Genomic DNA, 22,995 nt, shown 5'->3' with positions numbered 1-22,995 from the left:
AAATAATCCATTACCATTTTGACTTTAAGTTCCATCTATAAATTTCTACCAAAAAAAAAAATTTCCTTCCTTTAAAAATCGTAGCCTTTGTAACAAAGTTTATACAGGTGAGGTTTTATTAGGCAGAGTTTTGGCTTCTCAATAATTATACAATATACTTCCTAGTATGTGCAAATGTGTAATTCAATATATGGGTCTTTACTAGGCAGAACAAAATCTTAGTGCCCACATTTAAATTCCAATTTAAATGTCAACAAAGGAGTATGGGGTGTACTTTGTCTTGTCCATACATAATTCTAGCCTCAAATTCATGTAGCATGATGATGTAAAAGTCTACAAAATTGTTTCTACTCCTATTTCTTTCTTGTTCATATAAGCAAAATATATGCTATGGTATAGCACAGGGAACTCTGCTAAATATTCTGTAATAACCTAAATGGGACAATAATTAGAAAAAGAATAGATACATGTATAGGTATAACTGAATCACTTTGCAATACACCTGAAACTAACACAACATTGTTAATCAACTGTACTCCAATATGAAATTTTTAAAATTTTTTTAATAAAAAAATTTAAAAAATAAAACCACTGGAAATTGTTAGAATGGCATACAGCGAAAAAAAAAAAAGAAGCAATTATTTAGATAACATGGCATCTTCCTTTTCTCAAATAACAGTATAATATTATTTTTTCACCCATGTGTAGTTTTTTCACCCATAATTATTTACAAAGTACTTTATTATCTTTTATTTTTCCTCCTAACCCCGAGAAAGAGGCAGAGATTTGAGGTTGTTCCAAGGTTGCCCAATCTGTATGAGTGAACTCCAACCTCCCATTTCAGGGACAACACTTTAGTGGCCTCAAATTTTGTTAAAAGTACAAATCTGGGTTTAGGTGCCAAATTGTCCCTACTGGCGATCTATGGTGATTAAAATTTCTTTCAATTCGTTTTTATCTCCAACTAATTTTCTCTGTAAAAAACTGTCACATACTTGGACATATTCATAAAAGATCTAAACTACTTTGATGAACTCTACAAAGAGGATGAATAGTTTTGTAAGTGCCACAGACCTTATTCCAAACACTTAATCACTTTCTTGAATTTGAATAAGGGCAACTTAACTCATATATTTAATTTGGGTTCATAAATGTAAACTTTTGCATTTATTTAATTGCAGTCATGCCTTTTGAATTTCCTTAGCACATCCTGTATGTCTTATGGCATTGTATTATAGCTATTTCTGTGCTTGGTTATTCCACCATTAGATTGTTAACTTCTTGTGGACAGAAACAATATCTTACTTCTATTTCAACCCCAACATGCTTTGCAAAGTTCCTTGTACAGAGTACAGTGTTGGTCAGTACTTAATTCAATTTTCTACAATTCATTGAGAAATAAATCATTTCTATCTATATAAATCCACATTAATGTATTACTATCAAACATGATTAATAATTGTCTGCATAGAAAAGTCAAGTGAGTACTTGAGCAATTGGATCCTGAAATAGCACTAGACAAATCCACAGTTCTGTGCTCCTGCTTCCTTATTTATAAGACATTATTTTAGTAACTGCTCTGTGTACCTCTCAACTTGTTATGAGGCTCAATATCTGTAGGGTAAAATCAATGAGGTTTGATGATATTATGCAATTTTTAAGCCAATTATTTTAGTTAGTAATTTGTTTATAGTAGCCAATGTGTGTTCATTCAAACTGAAAGTCCCATTCCTTTTCAATAGCACTAGGCTTTGAAATTGTAGTACACAATTAATTACTTCAACTTTCCATTTCATACGTATGGCCTTACACAAAAGTCTTAACTCCTCTTAATTGTCTTAAATAAATTAAACGGTTTTTTTTAATGTACCCTATTTTTCAAGATGATGTAAAAAATAATGAAAATGAATAATTGTCTTATGTAAAAGAATTTTATATTGTTATCATTGCAATCAGGAAAGTATGCAAATGTTATGCTGTCATTTCAAAATTACCAGGGTAATGGAAGGCCAGAATAATTTAAATACATCACAAATTTAAAATATATTAGCTTTAGCTATAGTAGTACTTTCAATACCTTCTCCCATCGGAACTGATAATTGTAAATGGGACTGACTTCTTTCCTCTCCTCTCTGTTAGCTTGTACAGTCTCTGATAGATATGTTCACAGCAGTTTATTGCTAGCAATATGATACAAAGTAGACAGTAGTAGAAAGAACTGAAGAGTCTGGATGAACCACCAACAATATAATTAGCCCTGAACACTGGAGAATTGCCTGAAACATAAAAATATATCACTACAATGAATGCCCAATTGTTTCACATAAAATCAAGAATGGGCTTGAGTTTCAGTCCAAAAGCCCCAAGTTTAAAACACTATTAAAATGTATTTTAACAGTAGCAACCTTGCCATGCCTTAAATATATGTGACAGCTCAAGAAAATCCCAGAAAACGCAATGCCTAAGCCGAGATCAGATGCATGAAGCTGGAAATGAAATTCATTGGAAGTAGGCTATGAAGTAGTGTTCTTGTTTTCAGGGCGTTAATACACCTTTCAGTGACACCATGCATATGAAACTGAAGGCAATTTTGTATTAAGCAACAAACAAATCATGGTGACTGGTCAGCCTTATTGGTATAAATCAATTCATGTCCTAAAAAGCATGTAAACACAACATGATTGTGAATGTGTTCTTCCAACAGTTGGATGTGGCATCAATAATGCCATTTGATGTTTTCTACCTCTTCTTTGGGTTTAATCCAATATTTAGGACAAATAGGATGTTAAAGGTAAGATAACTATATGTAACTGTTTTCTTATAATAATGGAAATCTCAAAGTACTTTAAAATATCCTAAAAGTATCATATTCTTAATTTTTCCCAAACTATCCTCCATTTTTATGCCCTCATCAATGCTAAGAATTTTAAAAGCTGAATGAAGGAAAAACATCCCTATTTCTAGTAATGGAAGTTGCTTTTGGTTGTTTTGAGTCTATATCTCATAACAGCTATTTTTATAACTTAAAATAGGAATGTATATTTTGAAATACAGCTATAATTACAAATGAATATTTTATACTGTTCCACTTGTCACTGTTTATTACATAGTCACTGAATGCCTGCAATACTGGCTGTAAAATGAGGGTATTAGTTTAGATGACCTCTAAGTTATCTCACTCATCAAAAATTCTATAATTATAGAAAAATGCAAGCACAGTATTGCATAACAAAATTATTTAGATACTTAGATACAACTCAATTGTCCATCAAGAGGGAAATAGTTAAATACATTGCAGTATATCTATAGAGTATTTTGTAATGTAAAAATAAAGAGGAAGTTTTCTATGAAAGACCTCCAAGACAAACTGCTCAGTTTAAAAAAAAAAAAAAAAAGCTAGTTACAGAACAGTTTATAGAGCAATACTAACTTTTGTAACAGAAAGGGGAAAATATACTATTTTTCTATATTACATAAACAGTGGAAGACTACCCAAAAAATCTAATAAAAATGGTTAACTGAGGTAAGGATGGGAAGCTGGAGGGAAAAGCAGGATGGGTAGGGGCAGGAATAGGAGAAAAGACTATGAAGGTATATATTTCCTATTATTTTTGAACTATGTGAATGTATTACCTATTCAAAAAGATTCTAAGACATAAATATTTTATAACTCATAGCTTTATCAGATACCTAAGAGGAATCTGAGGAGAGTCAGGAGGTGAAATTTCATATAAATTTTTAATAATAGCAATGATAGCTTGTATTTCCAAAGACAGCCTTCTTAAAAGGAACACCAAAGATTTTATCAGTTTTAGGTGGTTATCGCTTTGACACCTTGGGAAGACAAGATGACATAACCTGGAGACTCGGGTGGATCCTAACACAGCTGCAGCTGATATTTGTTGAATACATACTTGTAGCTACATACTTTAACTCCGTATTCATTATCTCAGTTATTCCTCCAAACAACCTCATTTTAGAGATGAGGAAAATGAGAATTAGCAGAGTAAAAAAAATCTGTCCAGACACACTCTGGTGAGTGGCAGTATCTGGATTCTATCACATATTTTTCTGACTGCAAATTCCTTACTATAATCAGACGGGCAAATAAACTTCAGGCTGAAGGAGCTTTCCTTCCACACCCATGATTTTTCCAAGTCAAGAGGGACCTTACTCTATATTCTCGTCCATCCAAAACAACTCTAGAGACTTCTATTTTGACCACAAAATGTAGGTCTAGATTGAGCAGAACTTAACGTTCCCAGCAGCTTGGTGGGCTGGCCATCCGTCATCAAATTTCTAGTGTAGAATGGACGTTTCTGGAGGCCACTGCTCAGAGGTAACCAACTTTGAGAGAGACTCAGGTTCCTATGGATTTGAGTGTTTGTCTGGCATTATAATAAAAATTTATAAAATGCTAACTCTTCAAACTCCATCTCTGTGTCCCTTCAGTGTCCAAAAACCTACTCACTATATTAGGTAGTTTTTTTTATAATACAGGAGATCCTGAAAGCCAACATTAATCTTCTTTACATAGCCCCACAGTCCAGTCATCTTCACATAAGTGTGTCATTTTAATGTGCAGTTCTCTAGGGAAAATATCACATACCTATCTCCAAATTATATATGCGAAAACAAATTAAGAATATAAATTTTCTCTACAGTGAACACTTAAGCTAAATTTTAAAATGTGCCTTTGTGAAAACTTCTGTTAAGAGCACAATAAACAAGTTACCACAAACTGAAATTATCTTAATCTGAATGCTTAATGGATGTTTCCTACTCAGGAATTCTGGAAAAACAAATCATTTGTGTATATTTCTAGTTAAATAGTCATTGTTATTATAGCTGTTTTATAATTCCAAATGTTCTATTACAGTCTTATCTACATTGGATTAAATTTTGAACTAAATAATCTCTAATAGCCCTTCCTATCTTTAAGATCCTATGAGTCTAAGTACTTTCTCTTATTGTCCTCAATTTACAGATGAGGAAACCAAAGTACAGAAATATTAAGTGACTTTTCCAAGCTCACAGAGTTAATAAATGGCAGAGAGGAGATTGGTGTTTGGCTCTGGATTTCATGCTCTTGCTCTTGCATTTTACAGCCTATAGATTAAAAAGAGAAAGTAGGGGGTAAGAGTGCATGTAGGGCGTATTTGTTGCTATAGAAGTGGGTATAAGCAGAAGAAAATCTTGAGGCAAATAGCAACTGTTTGGATTAAATGCATATAAATTCTCTATGTCTTTGAACAATGTCAAGAATAGATAACAAATGCTTATATTAACTGGACTTTAAATTTTGTTGAAATAAATACACATTTAATGCAACTTGCTTAAAAACAATGCTAGTGTTGAGCAACAGGCCTTAACACCTATTTATGATTTCAATGTATTTTATTACACTTTTACTATCTTACTTATGTTTTGGGGGCAGGTATGATTTTTAATTATTGTAAAATAAAGTTCTACTACATGCTTTAAAAAAGAAAAAAAAGGAAAGAAATGTTTTTAAGCTTGATTTTCAACAAGCATTACAAACAAGACTATAACTAGAGGGTAGAAATAAAATAAAGCAAGAAGCTCTGGAAGCTTGACACCTTGTTAAAATGCACTACCCGGAGGAAAATACCACTGACAGACCTTAGTTTTATTAAGACATGAATAGAATTATTTTCAGTAACAAATAAAGTATATTTTATATTGCTTTATTTAAATATAATAGATGTATTTAAGACTAATGCACTTTTGGATTTCTTTTGCTTGTTTTCTACATAGTACACTTCATTTTTTGAGTTTAACCATCACCTAGAGTCTGTAATGAACAAGGCATATTTCTACAGGTAAAGTATAACTCAGTGTACTTCAGGGCTGGGAGAGAGAACAATAGTGAAATATTTTAGACAGGACTTGGGAAGAATATGGCCTCCCTGCAAAAGAGAAGGTTATAATCTCAGATTGGGGGCTACGTAAAATATTGGGTTGTGTTCTAAAGTAGATTTGAACATTTTGAAGTGAGATAAAATTATGAAAATTATATTAGATTTTAGAAGAATACAAGACTGAAAAAGAGGACGAATTACCTGCTTCAGTCAGAACAAGGACAGAGAAACGTGCTCTTTCACAAGTTTTTTACACCTCTCTCATGACAATTCATTCTAATCTGAATTTTCATTCATTTGCTGTTCTGAACTTAACTTGCCCAGAGACCTCTAGTCTGTTAATCGCAGCATAAAATCCCATGAGCTTTTCAGGTATATCCAGTGAAATCAGCATGGTGTATTTTATGGGACTCAAAATGGAGAGGTGACCCTGGAGGCATATCTTTCAGGGAGTTAACTCATACCATTTGTGAAAAGAGAGGATTTTTTTTTCTATTCTTGTCAGTCCCAGTCAAGACACTGCAGTCAGAAAACATGTGAAGGCACCATCATTTTATATTGTACTAATGAGAGTTAACAGTTCACAGATTTAAAACAAGGAGATTCAACAGAGACTTTAAGGAAAAGAAAATGTTAAAATAGGCTGTAATCCAGAAACAACATGAGTCTTACTTTGCATTTATTCTCCTTGTCAGAGTCATTCGAACAACTGGATACTTGCTCTTTACTCTGCACATTAATGCCTGTATGTATTATTGGGCTTCAAACTATGAAGGAATTGGAACTACCAGATGGGTGTATGATGGTGAAGGAAACAAGTAAGTTTTAATTTTGAAGGAAACGTTTATTGATTATTCTTAATTTTATGTTTCAGTTTGAGCTTTCTTAAGCTAGTGTTTTTTGAAACTGTAAATCACAATCCATTAATGGGCAGTAAAAACTCTTTATTAGTATGTCAGTATGTTTTTAAGTGAAAGAGGATAGAATAGAGGAGGACATAATAGAAAATATCCAAGTCTGTCTTACTGAGTAGGGTGTGTGTGTGTGTGTGTGTGTGTGTGTGTGTGTCCTGGATTAACCTGTAAAATGCATTTCTTACTCAGGATCATGAACAAAAAAGTTTGAAAGCCTGTGCTTTAGACAGATGAGTGGTAAGGTAACTTTTAATAACTCCTATGCTGATTGTTAGTAATGAAGAATGTTAATTATTTGGAGGGCAGATGCAGTGGCTAATTAGTTTACCACTGAAGAGCTTTATGAGTTTATGAGTCAGCTATAACCACAAACTCAATTAAACACAGAGTAACAAGGATCATATACTAAACTTGACAATTAGATATGCAAGTACCCTGAGAATAAGAGATTGTCTGAAAATTTTAGTACAGTAGAATCAGGGCTCAATAATGGCAATTGAGTTATTTAATAGTGAAATTTCCTTTTGGTAGATACAAAGGCCTGGCATAAAGTAGATTCCACTAACTTTCTGCTCCAGTGAAATGACATTGAGCCTATTATAAAGCAATGTCCTTACTGGAAAATAACAGGTCCCAGAATGACTTTGAAGGGCAACTCACAGCAGCCTTGGGAAAGAAAGCAATTAGAGGATAGAGCAAAAAGAGTAAAGATATCTCACAAAATTACACCCTAGCTAGAGTGAGCAGGATCTGAATGAGGGATTATAACATTTTTTGAACTTTTAACCAGAACTAATTTTAAAAATTTTAAGTCAGAAGGTCCACTGATCGGGGAAATACACATACACACACACACACACACACACACACAAACACACACAAGAAGAAAGTGTATAACCAAATCTATAAGTAATTCCCTTTAGAATGTGAATTAAATATATATTTTGTTTAATATAAGTAACTACAAAGAAAACTGAGTAAGATACCAACTATATTAAATATTGCCTAGAAGTATGTAATTCAACATCATTAGACCCATAAGTCTGATAAGTGTTTTTATCAAATTAGCAAAATAATATACAGTTGCCATCCAGGAAAAGTGGATTTATTTCTCTTTTCATACCTGAATGCCTTTCTGCAGCATTTCTAGAGAATATATCTTGTTCCCAGTGCCTAGAACATTGTTAAGTATATAACATACACTCAATATATGTTAGGTATTTAAAGAAGGCAAGAAGGAAGTTTCTTTACTCTCTCTTCCTACTTGCCTTCTTTAAATACCTAACATATAGTGAGTGTATGAGAGAGAGTAAAGAAAAAAGGAAGGAATGACCAAATCTGTATTATAACAAGAAGAAAGAAACCTGTTTCAACCCATAAGAAACTGAAGCTACATTGTTCTAATATTTTAGACATCTAATTCCAGCTACAGTGCAGACCAGATATTCAAAGCCCTCTCACTAAAATACAAAAAGATAAACTACTTGAAATTTTTGTTGTATTACTTATTGCAATTACTTGTTATAAGATACATATCTATATAAATTATAATCACAACAGTTTTCAATGATTGCTAAACTCTCTAGAAAGTAAAAGGAATCTCCAAAGTCTAAAAAACAAATGTGTGTACTGAAGCTGGAGTAGAGTGGTAAGATAATCACTAAGGAACAGAAATAGAGAAGATAACTTCTGAATCAGTAGAATAAAAAACAAGATAAGATTGTAGAAACAACTTAAAATATATCAGTAAGCAGAATAAGTTAATATGAATTAAATTCACCACCTAAAAGAGACTGTCAAATAATATTAGTTGAAATAGACTTTAAAACAAAAATTATTTTAGGGAAAAATAAGGTTATCATATAATGGTAAAAGTTTCAATTCACTATCAATATTTACCAGTTCTAAATGTGCATGCACCTAATGCAAAGTACTCATGATGAATCAAAGAAATTCATAAAGCAAAAATTATTAGAAGGAAGAGAAATTTGCAAATACACCATCAAAGTGTAAGACATCAACGCACTATTGACTGATCAAGCAATCAAAGACAATCAGTAAAGATATAAAAGATTTGAGAACCCATTGAAAAGCTTGATTTAACAAATACAAATGGAACTTTGTACCCAAGAATTAGAAACCACTCATTAATTTTTTAATTTTTATTGAGTTATTGTTGCTGTACAATATTATATGTTACAGCTGTACAATATAATGAGTCATAATTTTAAAGGTTATGCTCCATTTATAGTTATTGTAAAATATTGGTTATATTCCCTGTGTTGTACAATATATCCTTGTAGCTTATTTTACACATAATCGTTTGTACCTCTCAATTCCCTATCCCTATAACGCCCTTCCCTCCTCCCCTCTCCCCAGTGGTAACCACTAGTTTGTTCTTTATATCTGTGAGTCTGCTTCTTTTTTGTTGTATTCACTAGTTTGTTGTATTTTTTAGATTCCACATATCATACAGTATTTGTCTTTCTCTGTCTGACTTATTTCACTTAGCATAATGCCTTCCAAGTCCATCCATGTTGTTGCCAATGGCAAGATTTCATTCTTTATCATGGCTGAGTAGTATTCCAGTGTGTGTGTGTGTGTGTGTGTGTGTGTGTGTGTGTGTGTGTGTGTATCACATCTTCTGTTTCCATTCATCAGTTAATGGACACTTAGGCTGCTTTCATATCTTGGCAATTGTAAACAACACTACTATGAACATTGGGGTGCAGGTATCTTTTTGAATTAGTGTTTTTGTTTTTGATATATGCCCAGGAGTGGAACTGCTGAGTCATATGGTAACTCTATTTTTAACCTTTTGAGAAACCTCCATACTGTTTTCCACAATGGCTATACCAATTTACTTTACCACCAACAGTGTACAAGGGTTCCCTTTTCTCCACATCCTTGCCAACATTTGTTATTTGTGTTCTTTTTGATGATAGCCATTCTGACAGATGTGAGGTGATATCTCATTGTGGTTTTGATTTACATTTCCCTGATGGTTAGCAATGTTGAGCATCTTTTCATGTATCTACAGGCCATCTGCATTTCCTCCTTGGAAAAAGACACCACTCATTCTTTAATTACTCATGGAAAGATTACAAAAAGTGGTCATTTTCTAGGCCAAAAAGCAAGTCTCAATACATTTCACAACACTGGTATGATACAGCCCCCATTCTCTGCTGCTTTAGACAGGAGGGGTCTCTCCCAAAACCAAAGCTCCAATAATCCTGTTACCAGCTGTCATGGACACATCCTTGCAAATAAAAAGTCTTTAAAAGCAGCATTTATATGTATTTTAAGATAATTTGCAAATGGCAGTTATTAACATACTTACATTTTCCCACAGTTTTTAAGCATCACCTGCCCCTTCTATTATTCCATATTACTCTTTGACCATGTAAGCTTAAAGCATTTTCTTAGTTAACCCTCGTGATGGTTTCTGATGACCTATAAATTGAAGGTTGTTTATGAAATCACTGGACTTGTAAACTTTCTCCTAGCTAGAATTATGCAGCAACTGTGGGGCATAAGTTGAGCATTGTGAGCATTTAAAATGAGTCATTTATTACTATTTTATTAATCCTCATCAGAATAATAATGTCTGTTCATTTCAATAGAAGACAAGAAGTCATTTTCATTTATACTAAGTAGATGGCATCCTTCATTTGACTGTGAAATTTGACAAAGTAGGAAAGGGCTTACTTAGCTCAAAAGGAAAACATAAGTAGTTAAGGTTATTTGGTACCCAGAAATGTTCCCAATGTCCCTTAATCCATATATACCCCAATTTATTTATTTTCTGACATAAATTTCCCAGCGTGCACAAACCTCTTAGCAAATACCTAGCCTCAATCCCTAACACATAGACCATCAAAAGAAAGAGTAAAAATAGCAAGCAAGTTTGTCATGGGAATCATGACTTTAGATGGGATGGAGAAAGAGTCAGAATGTCCATATCTTAGTGCTAGGGAAATTTAGGATAACTTACTCCCTTCTTTTTACACAGGAGGAAGATGAGACCAGGGTAGATGAAGGTATTAACTCAGGGTCCCCTAGATACTTCAGTTCAGACACTGACAAAAAAATAAATAAATAAAATAACGGTCTTTACACTAGACACTTAGACAAATGTAACAAAACCTCTCCAGAACAGCAGAATTCAGTAGACCAGAAGGGAGATGAAAGGCAGCTGGCAGCATGTATGGAAGGGGATTGCATAGATGTGCTCACAGATACAGCCTTCCTATGTTCTTAAGTCTAAGTATGCATAACCTTTCACTTATTCTTTCAGGTAATTTAACAAATATATTAAGCTCCTATTGTGTAATACCTGTCTTTGAGGAGTTTGTCTTCTAATGAGACCGTTCTCCTCCATATTCGGTGCCTTCAGTGATAAATTTACAGAAACCTAGAACTAAGATGGATTGGGGTAGTTTAAAAGTCCATTCATAAAGTATCAAACTGGGTAATTTTAAAAGTTGCATGTCCCACTACACGTCCACCACAATGGCTAAAATTAAAAAGACTGACAATACCAAGTCTTGGGGTAAGAATATGAAGGAACTGGAACTCATACATTGTTGGAGGGATAAAATCTGACAGTTTCTTTTACAATTAAATATAACACCTACCTTAAAAACAAAAATTGCAAGCCTAAATATTTACCCAAGAGAACTGAAAATATATGTCTAAAAATAATTATATAAGTATATTCATAGAATGTCTATTCACAAGAACCAAAGACTTGAAACAGCCTAGGTGTTCATCCACATGAAGATGGATAAACATACTGTGCCATAGTCATGCAAGGGATAGTGCTTAGCAATAAAAAGGAATAAAGTACTGATACACACAAAAACACAGCTAAATCTCAAAAACATTATTTTGAGTGAAAGACATCTTACACAACAGTGTATACACTGTGTAATTTCATTGTGTGAAATTCTAAAGCAGGCAAAGCTCATCTGAGACAGAAAAAAATTAGAAGAGTAGTTGCCTGTGTGGGCAGGGATTGACTGGGAAAAGAGAGCTTTGTGGAGTGATGGAAATGTTCTCTGTCTTGATGGGTTTCTGAGTTACACAGGTGTATGGGTTTGTCAAAATTCATCAAATAGTATCAGATAGTATACTTAAGATTTGTGCTCTCAATGTGTTCTCAAAATTTTAAAATAACTCTTTACCAATACTTAACTCTAGTATATATATATTTTTTCTGAAGTATATTCTAACATATATATATATATATATATATATATATATATATATATATATATATATATATATATATATATATTCTGAAGTGTATTCTGAGTTTTATATATATATATATATATATATATATATATATATATATATATATATATATTCTGAAGTGCTGTATTTAGAAGTAACTGTCTACTGTCTGCAAATTACTTTGAAACGCATCCAAAAAATAAGATGGATTGATGGATGGAAAATGGAGGAATATGTGACAAAGAAGGTGGAGTGAAATGTTCATAATAAAGTCTAGGTCATGGATATATGGTGCTCACTGTGAAATTCTTTCAGTTTTTCTGTTTGTTTGAAATATTTCAAAACAAAATGTTGGGGGGAAGTTTAATGTTGCATTTGTTTCACAGAGGAAGAATTTCTATTTTCACACTAAATTTTTTTTATGGTTTTATGTCAAGTTCTGCCTTAGTGCTTTAACTTGGGGCTGTATATATAGAGCCTGTAAGACAGCTCATGTATTAAATCGGCCAGATAAAATCTCCTTGAAAAGATCTATCTGCCCAGGGTGTAAATATTAGAGGTGGATACACTTGACTAATTAAGCTAATCCTAGAAAATCGATAAGATGCCATCTAATTAAATTACAAATCTTACCTTTGGTTGTGCATGTCTGGCTGTAAGACATGACTGAGAAAAGAATCCCAAAATAAACCTCAAAGCATCCGGGCAGAAAACTTCCAATTAACATAGCAGACTGTTTCAGTATGAAAAAATAGTTCGAGGCTAACCCTTCAGATTTGGAAAATCAATGCCTAAGTTTTACATTTAATTGTTATTTTCTAACATCCATAAATAAGAAAATGAGAGAAAGTACTTCATGTGCTTGTTCCTCTTAACACTGGAGGGACTTTGTAGGGGATAGTAATCCCAACACTTGAAATGGAGTTGTCATGTAGGGAGAGAATCTGGTCCCTGTCTCACTCTTGGGCTGTATTGGGGTCAATAAATTTCCTTAATTCAAAGAGACCCACAGGTCCAGGACCTGTGATAACACTAAATCAGGTAACAAGAAATTATAAATTGGAATTGAAAAGTTAAAATGCAATCCATAAAATTAATTCCATACTTCTTCAAGGTGGTTCTCTTTGACATCAAGTTCACTATAATATTTTTTAAGTCTAAGGAAGCCTGCTAGAAAAACTATTGCAGAGTAGTAATATTTTTATTCTCTTGGCACAGAGGTTTCAAACCTTACCAAAGAGTTAATTCTTTGTCTGTTCCTATATCTACCAGGTAAAACAAACAGACAAACAAAAAACTCATGTCCTTCAAAAGGTATTGAATATCAAAACAAGTGATTTCTTTCTAGATCTGTTTTTATTTGAATACTGACTTTAACTGCAGTTTGATTCTTTCTTTGTATACTCCTTAGTATTTGAAGATCTGAAAATTGTAATCTATTTTCACAAGAAAAAGACCACCCTTGTTCAAAGACAAATGTACCATTACTTAAATTGCAAATGTTTATGTCGCACACCCAGACAAGAAATAAAAGCCTGACTAGGGCAGGATTCTGTAAAACGTGCTGCTTTTCTGTGTTTACTCTGGAAACTAGAATAGCTAGCTGGAACCCACTAAATCCAAATGCCTCTCTGTAACAACATCTGAAGATGGTCTCTATATATGGGACATTTTTCTTCAAGGATTCAGTGGAAATGTCTGATCCAGACCATGTTAACAGAGCTGTATGGAATATACCCAGTGGTATACCTAACTGAGTACCAAAATTACAATATATATATATACAATGGGGTTGTAATACTAACTTCTATTCCCACCTCACTCTGGATACATGAAACGCTTGATCAAATATAGCTAAGTGAATCTTATATGTTCTGTCCTAATCTTTATCATATTATTTTCTGTTGTCCTGGTTCCTGATGTTCTTCCCATCTGGACTATTATGATCTGTCTCTCCATTTGCAACTGCACGAGTTAGGTACAGAATCTTTACCAAGTATATTTCTGAGCATAATTGGTTTTCTTCAATACTAAATTTCTAGATAAATTACCTATTACACCCAAGAGTAATTCCCCTTTTAAGATATAACTCAGTTTTCCTCTGTCTGCCACGGTTTATGTATTCAGTAACATAATAAGATATGAGTAGAAAATAGAGAAGTATATACCTACTTGTTCTACTTCCCATCAGTAAAAAATAACTGGTTCTAAACTATAAAGGGCCCTCCCCTCTCCATAAACACACTTGATGTCTATGATATTCCTCACTAATCACTAATGGGGTAGTTTAAATGTAGCCTCGCATTCTTTACTGCTCCTCTTATTGAGAGGTATATTCAAATATCCCTTCCCTTGAATATGGGCTGGTCTTAGTGACTTGCTTGGCAAATATACATGGCAAGAGATTAAGACATTGCAGGGCTCCTGAATTATAAGAAGCCTTATAGCTACTGCCTGGGCTGTTATCACTCTGGGGGAAAGCAGCCACCAGACAAAAAGTCCATCTAACCTAAGACTTCCATGCTGTGAGGAAGCCCAAGCTAGTCATATGGAGAGACCGAATGAAAATACCCAGCCAGCCCCAGCTGTTCCAACCATTCCAGCTCAGGCTCAGACTGTGAGAGAAGATACCCTGGGCATTCCAAACAGATATACCATGGAGAACAGTCAACATGGAACATATAACATGGAGAACCCAGTCAACAGTTAGAACCAAGGCCTCAGAACTTTGGCCTCAATCAAGTCCTCCCAGTTGTCTCTAACTCTTCAAGTCACCTGAGGGTCCACTCATCATAGAGCATGGATAAGCCATCTCTGGGGGGCCTTTTACAAAATACCTAACCCATAATATGATAAGCCTAGTAAAATAGTTGTTGTTTTATACCACTAAACTTTAGGGTGATTTGCTTTGCAGCGAGAAATAAGTGGAACAGCTAGTAAATACCCTCCTTGGGTTTGTTTAGTCATTTCACAATGTTTATCAAGAAGTTTACATTAAAAAAGAAGTTTACATTAGTATGCATGGTATTTGCTAATGCTGCCTACAGAAAGAAAATCTTGATTAGCAGGAAATGTGTTAAAATCTAGTAGTAATCTCTATTCCCAAGCATAGTGGCATTTTACTGTTATAGTAAAGAGCAAAATGTATATCTTCTCTTTTCACAGGTATCTGAGATGTTATTATTGGGCAGTTCGAACTTTAATTACCATTGGGGGCCTTCCAGAACCACAAACTTCATTTGAAATTGTTTTTCAACTGTTGAATTTTTTTTCTGGAGTTTTTGTGTTCTCCAGCTTAATTGGTCAGGTAAACTGAGATGTGAATCCCTGGATATACAATGCTCTCATTTTTGAAAATCTAACAAGTCTTTATAAACTTTACAGAGAAAAAATCAAAATCTATCTGGTGTTTTTTTTGTTTTGTTTTGTTTTTACTAATTTCCATCTATTTTGATGAATTGAATGGGAATGTAAATAGATCAACATTGCCTTTCAATTTTTAAACCATCAAATTTTTCAGAAGACTTGTACACAATGAGTGTTGTGTTAGACTCTCAGAGACTCACGTTTCTAAGTTCACTTCTTACTTGGTGTTTCCTGAAAACTATAGAAGCTCTCTTTTTTTACTTAAGCTTTAAATATTCTCATAAAATCCCTGGCTTAAAATCAACTTCAAAAGTCATTTAAACCAGAGGCTACCAAATGTCATCTAAATTAATTTAATTAAAAAACCAGTGGTTCATAAACGTTTATTATGGTATCTCCCTGCCTTATTCTCGAGGAATCACAGTCTAGTAAGAAAGTAAAACAAATACCCAAATAACTCTATTGCAAGGTAGTTGCCATTTGCAAGGGATAGAGCCCAACACCTTTGTAAATTCCCAGATTCACAAGAAATAAAAAGCTTGCAGCATAGTATCTTTAGACATTATACTTCCTTGTAAGGCATTTTACATATTATATGTCTGAGAGCAGAAGCCATGTTGAGATTTGTGTACGGGGTAAATAGTTAGACAAAATCACAAAATGATTATTACCACTAGATAAATTATTGGTTCCCACTCACCACACTGACAGTGCTATGAATAAAACTCATGCTTTAACAAAATTTAACAATGAAAACTATTCATTATAACATTTGAAGCTGATCACAAATAGAACTCAAATCCTACATCCATGAATGTCAAGGGGCTGCTATCCTTGGTAAGTTCCAGAGAAGAGTTTGAAAGCTCTGTATTAGGTCAGAAAAGGGAAGCTTCCCAGGAGGTTTCATAGAGGAGAATGTATTTAAAAAACCAGATAGGATTCAGTAGTTATAGATAGATAGTTCAATCAATCAGAAACAGTGTGTGAAAGATAATGATAAAGCACAAGATATGTTTGAGAGAATAGAAGAAGTACCATAACGATGGGAGTGAAGGACACCTATAAATAAGGTTAGAGACGTATGTAAGGATAAGATATTTTAAGGGCTCTGAATGTTAAATTAAAGATGTTGAATTTTATCCTAAGGGCAATGGGAAATCAGCCAGGGAAGGATTTTTAACAAATAAGAGATTTAAGGAAGATTAATCAAATATAATATAAATTGGAAGGGTCATACAGTTTTAAAATGTAGGTTTTATTGTCATTTATGGATGGTAAGGCCAAAAGATCAGGAGACCACTTACATTGAAGAGACAGTCTGTTATACAAAACAGATCCAAGAAGAGAGGGTCACACCTTGCCAATAGGGTTACATAGGGTGGCACAAGGAAAGGAACTGATCAAGCAAGGTAAGGGGGTTTAAGATTGGCGAGTTCGGATAATTTCAGCAGGCTCTGGGGTGTAGGGACTGTCTCTAGTTGTCTGGTACCTGGCCCTGGAGTAATTGGGGCAGGTGGATAGTAGCCTAGAATATGAGGGCCCAATAAAGAAGGGTGATGGGAGTATGGGCTCGGGGCTGGCTATTTTGCATATGAAAGGCACACTCCCAGTAGTTTGTTATCTTTAGGAATCAGCTAACTCTGGGAGGGATAGTCCCAGAAATCAAAGAATCAAAATACAGAAAATAAAAAACATGGTTAATACAGGTGCTCAGGGATATGGCAACTTCAGCCTGAACGTGGTAACTGAATAGAGAGAGAGACTGTAAAGGAAACTCTATTTAGAAAATGTTTAGGTTTGGAAAATGAACACCAAGTGGTTAAAAACTATAAGCACAAATTATAATCTTAATGCCTGGGGAGATTACATTAACAGTGATTGAAAATAGGAAGCTTGCGGGGACTTCTCTGGTGGTGCAGTGGAGAAGACTCCATGCTCCCAAGCCAGGGGGCCTGGGTTTGATTCTCCCCACATGCATGCCACAACTAAGGAGCATGCCTGCCTGCCTGCCTGCCTGCCTGCCGCAACTAAGACCGGGTGCAACCAAATGAATAAATAAATAAATAAATAAATATTAAAAAGAAAATAGGAAGCTTGTTTATAGAGAAATGCAATTAATTTGAATATAAATGGCAAAAATCATATTATTTAATAAATTTTTATAAAATATATGTGAGGTAGCCAGATCCCTTTTAATGTTTTCTCAGTTTTGCAGTTGAGTCAACCCCAGTTTAAAGAGATTAAGAGGCAACCCTAATTCATACATGTAATTCATAGTCATATGATAAGGCCATATCATACTGATAAAAATAGTAAAATCTAACATGTATTTAGCACTTACTATGTCCAAGGAAATTTTTACAAGATTAAAAACTATGTCCAGCTCCAGTTAAAATTCCATTCAAAGTGGTCTTTGGACTAACAGTAGAAGCATCACCTGGGAAATTCAAAATTCAGGTCTCACCCCTTACCTACAGAGTCAGAATTTGCATTTTAATAGGATCTTCAGGTGATTCATATGCACATGAAAGTTTGAAAGGGTTGCTTTATACCCCACATTGCACCTGCCTTTACAGTGACTTTGAGGACCCAAGGAACAAGAAGAAATATCAAGCCGCTAAACATGTAGGACTAGAGCCAAAAAGAAAGATTGAGGCAGGAGATAGAGATTTGTGCCTTAACTCTCACAGTGAATAAAAGGTGCTGAGAAGGAGAACAGTTAGAAATGAAAGTAAGAAAGCCCTGGACAAAACCTCCACTTGTTCAAAATTCCCGCATATAACCACGTCAAGAACTACACCCTGATGTGATCATCTCATTTTAACTGCAATATTCTATTCTCACGTACAACTCATAGAGACTGACATTTTCCTCCTCTAAACTGGAACACACATCATAGAATATATATCTTCTTCATCTGCACCATCAAAATTCAGCATTGCACATAAAACATTCAGATTACTGTCACTACAAATTCTCCACCCCCAACACTGATCAATAATGCTTTTAATTGTCCTTGGATCCCAATTTAAAACTCTATTAACTCTCCCAACCCAATCTCTGATATCCCAATTCTCAAGGCCTTAGGTGACTGGGTAATGTTCATCATCTGTCAGAAATGGCTTGGAAAAAGGAGATCTAGGAACTGAGGTGGTTGAAGAACAGTCCTCGAGGAGTAGGTTAGAAACTGAAAAAGTATCCAGTTTGACTCTCTGCATAGCTACTCGGCAGACACTTTTGACAAACAGAAGAACCTATTAACTCTGAAATGGAAACTGAGGAAGGCATCACAATAAAAGAGTCATTTGATCTAGATCGCAAAGAATGAGTAGTTTTTCCATAAGCAGAAAAGGCTCAACTACTAGAATGAATGAGTGAAAGTGAGGCCCAGGTATTCCTCTGTATTATAAACCCACAGTCAAAGCAAATTTACAACCACTTGTTTCCCTCTATGTGAGACGAAGAGTCAAGCTATATATCTTTTCTGTGCTGAGACCTTAAAGATCAGCTTTTAACATAGAGTGGGTTTTTATGGCTGAGTTATAAACATCCGAGAACTAAAACCTGACAGTTCCTTAAGTATTGTCACAGCAGTAGATGATGCTTCAGTAATTTCAGCACATTTCAACTTCTGCTGAATACTATGCCTTAAGCATAATGAGATTTGATTTTATCTGTCTAAACAACACAAAGGCAAGTATAGAGGTTGCAATTTCATGATGAATTGAGTCTATATAGCCAACCACACGGCAAAATCTATGAAGGATGCTTTCTTTCTAAGCGAGACTCACCAAAATGGACTAGCCGTTCTGCCAGGTAATCGCTCAACTTTCTTTGCACATTTCTTGCATAAGCACAGCTATATAATTTTTAAAATATCAACTAACATCTTTGCAGTAATATACAAGTTTCAAAGAAGATTGTGTGCAGTCACATACATTATGTGACTGAATCCTCACAGAAACCTCACATGGTAGATAAAACAGGTTCTATTGTCCTTATTGGGTCAGAAAGAGGATACGATTTGCTCAATATTTTATAGGTAAATGGCTGAAAGTAGGACCCAATATCGGTGTGTTAAAAATCAAGTAGTCAGGGATTAGAATAGAATGTATCATGTGAGAACTCTTAATTCAACTGGGCTTATAGTAACTCTGCCACTTCCTCTGCTGGGTGTGGAGTGACCATGTTTGTGGTTTTAGATGCAAGATGTAATTGGGGCAGCTACAGCCAATCAGAACAACTTCCGCATCTGCATGGATCATACCATTGCCTACATGAACACTTATTCCATTCCTAAGATTGTGAAGAATCGAGTCAGGACTTGGTATGAATATACATGGGACTCTCAAAGAATGCTAGGTAAGCACGGCAAATTACTGACTAAAACCCTGTAAAACGTGTCCTATAATGAAAATCCTATAAGGCAGCAGTGGCAACTAATTGGGTTTGAAAAAGATTGGGAAACAACCAAATAATCTTTAAAGCATTAATTTAATACCATGGGCTTTTTTTCCTTACATGTTCAGACATAACTTACGGGTTATGCAAATCCTTCAAGAGCAAAGGCTAAATTTTATTCAGTGCCTACCAGATGCTAGATACTACACACATTAGCTCATATAATCTTCATCAAAAAAAAATGGGGAAAATTTGGTGTCATCAACCCCCTTAGGGGACAAGGAAATGGAAGCTCCTAACTGAAAAAAATGTCCAAGGACACAGAGGCCTTAGGCAAATGGCCTAAATGGAACTGAGACATGTACCTGTTCTCCTCCAAACCCTTGCTCCCTCTGCGATATCATCCTGTTCCCAGAGCACAGTGAGTACTCAGAACAGCAATCTTTCAAGCCACTTTCAACCTGCTACAGGTCTCCTCTAAGAGTCCCTTACTCATTCATGATGTCTACTATTAGGACTATAACACTGCAGTTAAAAATAATGTTTACTAAAGATGTAAAGTAAGTTAATGTGCTAGTTGATAATAATCAGATTCAACTTTTAGTTTGCTCCTCACCATATAAAAATAGGAATTTGTGCTACTGAGAAGCCAATAAATCTACTGCCCTCAGAATGCGAATTACAATGTGATTCCAAAATTGGAAGAATCAATATTGTGAAAATGACTATACTATCCAAAGCAATCTACAGATTCAATGCAATCCCTATCAAATTATCAATGGCATTTTTTACAGAACTAGAACAAAAATTTTCACAATTTGTATGGAAACACAAAAGATCCCAAATGCCAAAGCAATATTGAGAGAGAAAAAGTGAGCTGGAGGAATCAGACTCCCTGACTTCAGACTATACTACAAAGCTACAGTAATCAAGACAATATGGTACTGGCACAAAAACAGAAATATAGATCAATGGAACAGGATAGGAAGCCCAGAGGTAAACCCACACAGATATGGTCAATTAATCTATGACAAAGGAGGCAAGGATATATGATGGAGAAAAGACAGTCTCTTCAATAAGTGGTGCTGGGAAAACTGGACAGCTACATGTAAAAGAATGAAATTAGAACACTCCCTAACACCATACACAAAAATAAACTCAAAATGGATTAGAGACCTAAATGTAAGACTGGACACTATAAAACTCTTAGAGCAAAACATAGGAAGAACACTTTTTGACATAAATCACAGCAAGATCTTTTTTGATCCACCTCCTAGAGTAATGGAAATAAAAACAAAAATAAACAAATGGGACCTAATGAAACTTAAAAGTTTTGCACAACAAAGGAAACCATAAACAAGACAAAAAGACAACCCTCAGGATGGGAGAAAATATTTGCAAATGAATCAACACACAAAGGATTAATCTCCAGAGTATATAAACAGCTCATGCCGCTCAATATTAAAAAAAAAAAACAAACAACCCAATCCAAAAATGGGCAGAAGACCTAAATAGACATTTCTCCAAAGAAGACATACAGATGGCCAAGAAGCACATGAAAAGCTACTCAACATCACTAATTATTAGAGAAATGCAAATCAAAACTACAATGAGGTATCACCTCACACCAGTTAGGATGGGCATCATCAGAAAATCTACAAACAACAAATGCTGCAGAAGGTGTGGAGAAGAGGGAACCCTCTTGCACTGTTAGTGGGAATGTAAATTGATACAGCCACTATGGAGAACAGTATGGAGGTTCCTTAAAAAACTAAAAATAAAACTACCATACGACCCAGCAATCCCACTACTGGGCGTACACCCAGAGAAAACCATAATTCAAAAAGACACATGCACCCCAATATTCATTGCAGCACTATTTACAATAGCCAGGACATGGAATCAACCTAAATGCCCACCGACAGATGAATGGATAAAGAAGATGTGGCACATATATACAATGGAATTTTATTCAGCCATAAAAAAGGAATGAAATTGAGTCATTTGTAGAGACATGGGTGGATATAGAGACTGGCATACAGGGTGAAATAAGTCAGAAAGAAAAAAATAAATATCGTATATTAATGCATATATGTGGAACCTAGAAAAATGGTACAGATGAACCAGTTTGCAGGGCAGAAATTGAGACACAGATGTAGAGAACAAATGTATGGACACCAAGGTGGGAAAGCGGGTGGTGATGGTGGTGGTGGTGTGATGAACTGGGAGATTGGGATTGACATATACACACTAATATGTATAAAATGGATAACTAATAAGAACCTGCTGTATAAAAAACTAAATAAAATAAAATTCAAAAAACAAAACCAAAACAAAACAAAACAAAACTTTCTTAGAAGCAGATAAGAATCACTGGTTGTTGACGGTAGGACCATATCTTCTCCTTTCTGCCAGTATTAAGAGGTTCCAACCACAGGTTTAGAACCTCTTCCTGAATCTAAATGACAAAAACAACAAACGTTTTTCTTAAACACACACAGTTATTCCTGCGGACATCTCAAGCAGGGAGGAAGAGGAGGAAGAGGGGCAGTAACAGGCTCCTTCCTTCTCTCCCTGTGGACACTGCTCCAACTCCTTCGTTTAGGAAGGAACTAGAGAAAAAAAGCCCTTGGAAACAAGGAGCTGTGTTTTTATAGAAAAGGTTTTCATATTTAGAACCAATGTTGGAATCAAAATAAGGATATAGTATAGAAATTTGTTTCTTTTCTAAATGGATGCAAGAAAACATCAAAAGTAATCAGCTCTCAGAAACCCATAATATACTGTAGACTAAAAATGGGCAGTTTTATTCATGGACGATTTTATCAGCCTGAAGGCCCATCATTTAATTCACATGTAGAAAATCTTTAATGTATTCACTTACTTCATTGAGTTAATAAGCAAGTAAATAACAATAATTTGAATTTACTCACTTAACAGATTTCTTCTTTAGATTCCACTCCCAGCTCAGCCACCTACCACTTAACAGATGAGTAAATCACTTACAGCCTCTCTGAGTTTAAGTTCCCCTTTTGTTTCTTCTTTCCGGAAAGTAGGAGTAAGAATACTTACCCTTAGGGTTGTCATGAGGGTCCAATAAGATCATGACAGGACTCTGTAAGCTACATGGTGTTCATTATTCTTTGCCATCCTTAGAATGTTAGGGCTGGTCTGCAGAATCAGAAGATAAGAAC

At 34.7% G+C, this 22,995-nt stretch overlaps 1 protein-coding gene across 1 annotated transcript in view; it reads left to right on the top strand.

Moving 5' to 3' along the window:
* The window catches only part of CNGB3 (cyclic nucleotide gated channel subunit beta 3), a gene marked incomplete at both ends in the record, with an annotated part of 140,516 nt that overhangs the window by 78,723 nt on the left and 38,798 nt on the right, over positions 1 to 22,995 (top strand). The window contains 5 exons of the mRNA XM_079722145.1: positions 2,705 to 2,791; positions 5,779 to 5,843; positions 6,578 to 6,700; positions 15,200 to 15,341; positions 19,603 to 19,762. Coding sequence (XP_079578271.1) covers positions 2,705 to 2,791; positions 5,779 to 5,843; positions 6,578 to 6,700; positions 15,200 to 15,341; positions 19,603 to 19,762 — 577 coding nt within the window. The remainder of the gene's footprint in view (positions 1 to 2,704; positions 2,792 to 5,778; positions 5,844 to 6,577; positions 6,701 to 15,199; positions 15,342 to 19,602; positions 19,763 to 22,995) is intronic.

The sequence above is a fragment of the Hyperoodon ampullatus genome (genome assembly GCF_949752795.1).
Source record: "Hyperoodon ampullatus genome assembly, chromosome: 17".
Classification (NCBI taxonomy): domain Eukaryota; kingdom Metazoa; phylum Chordata; class Mammalia; order Artiodactyla; family Ziphiidae; genus Hyperoodon; species Hyperoodon ampullatus.
Note: the sequence above shows the minus strand (reverse complement) of the source record. Positions and strands in the feature narration are given on the sequence as shown.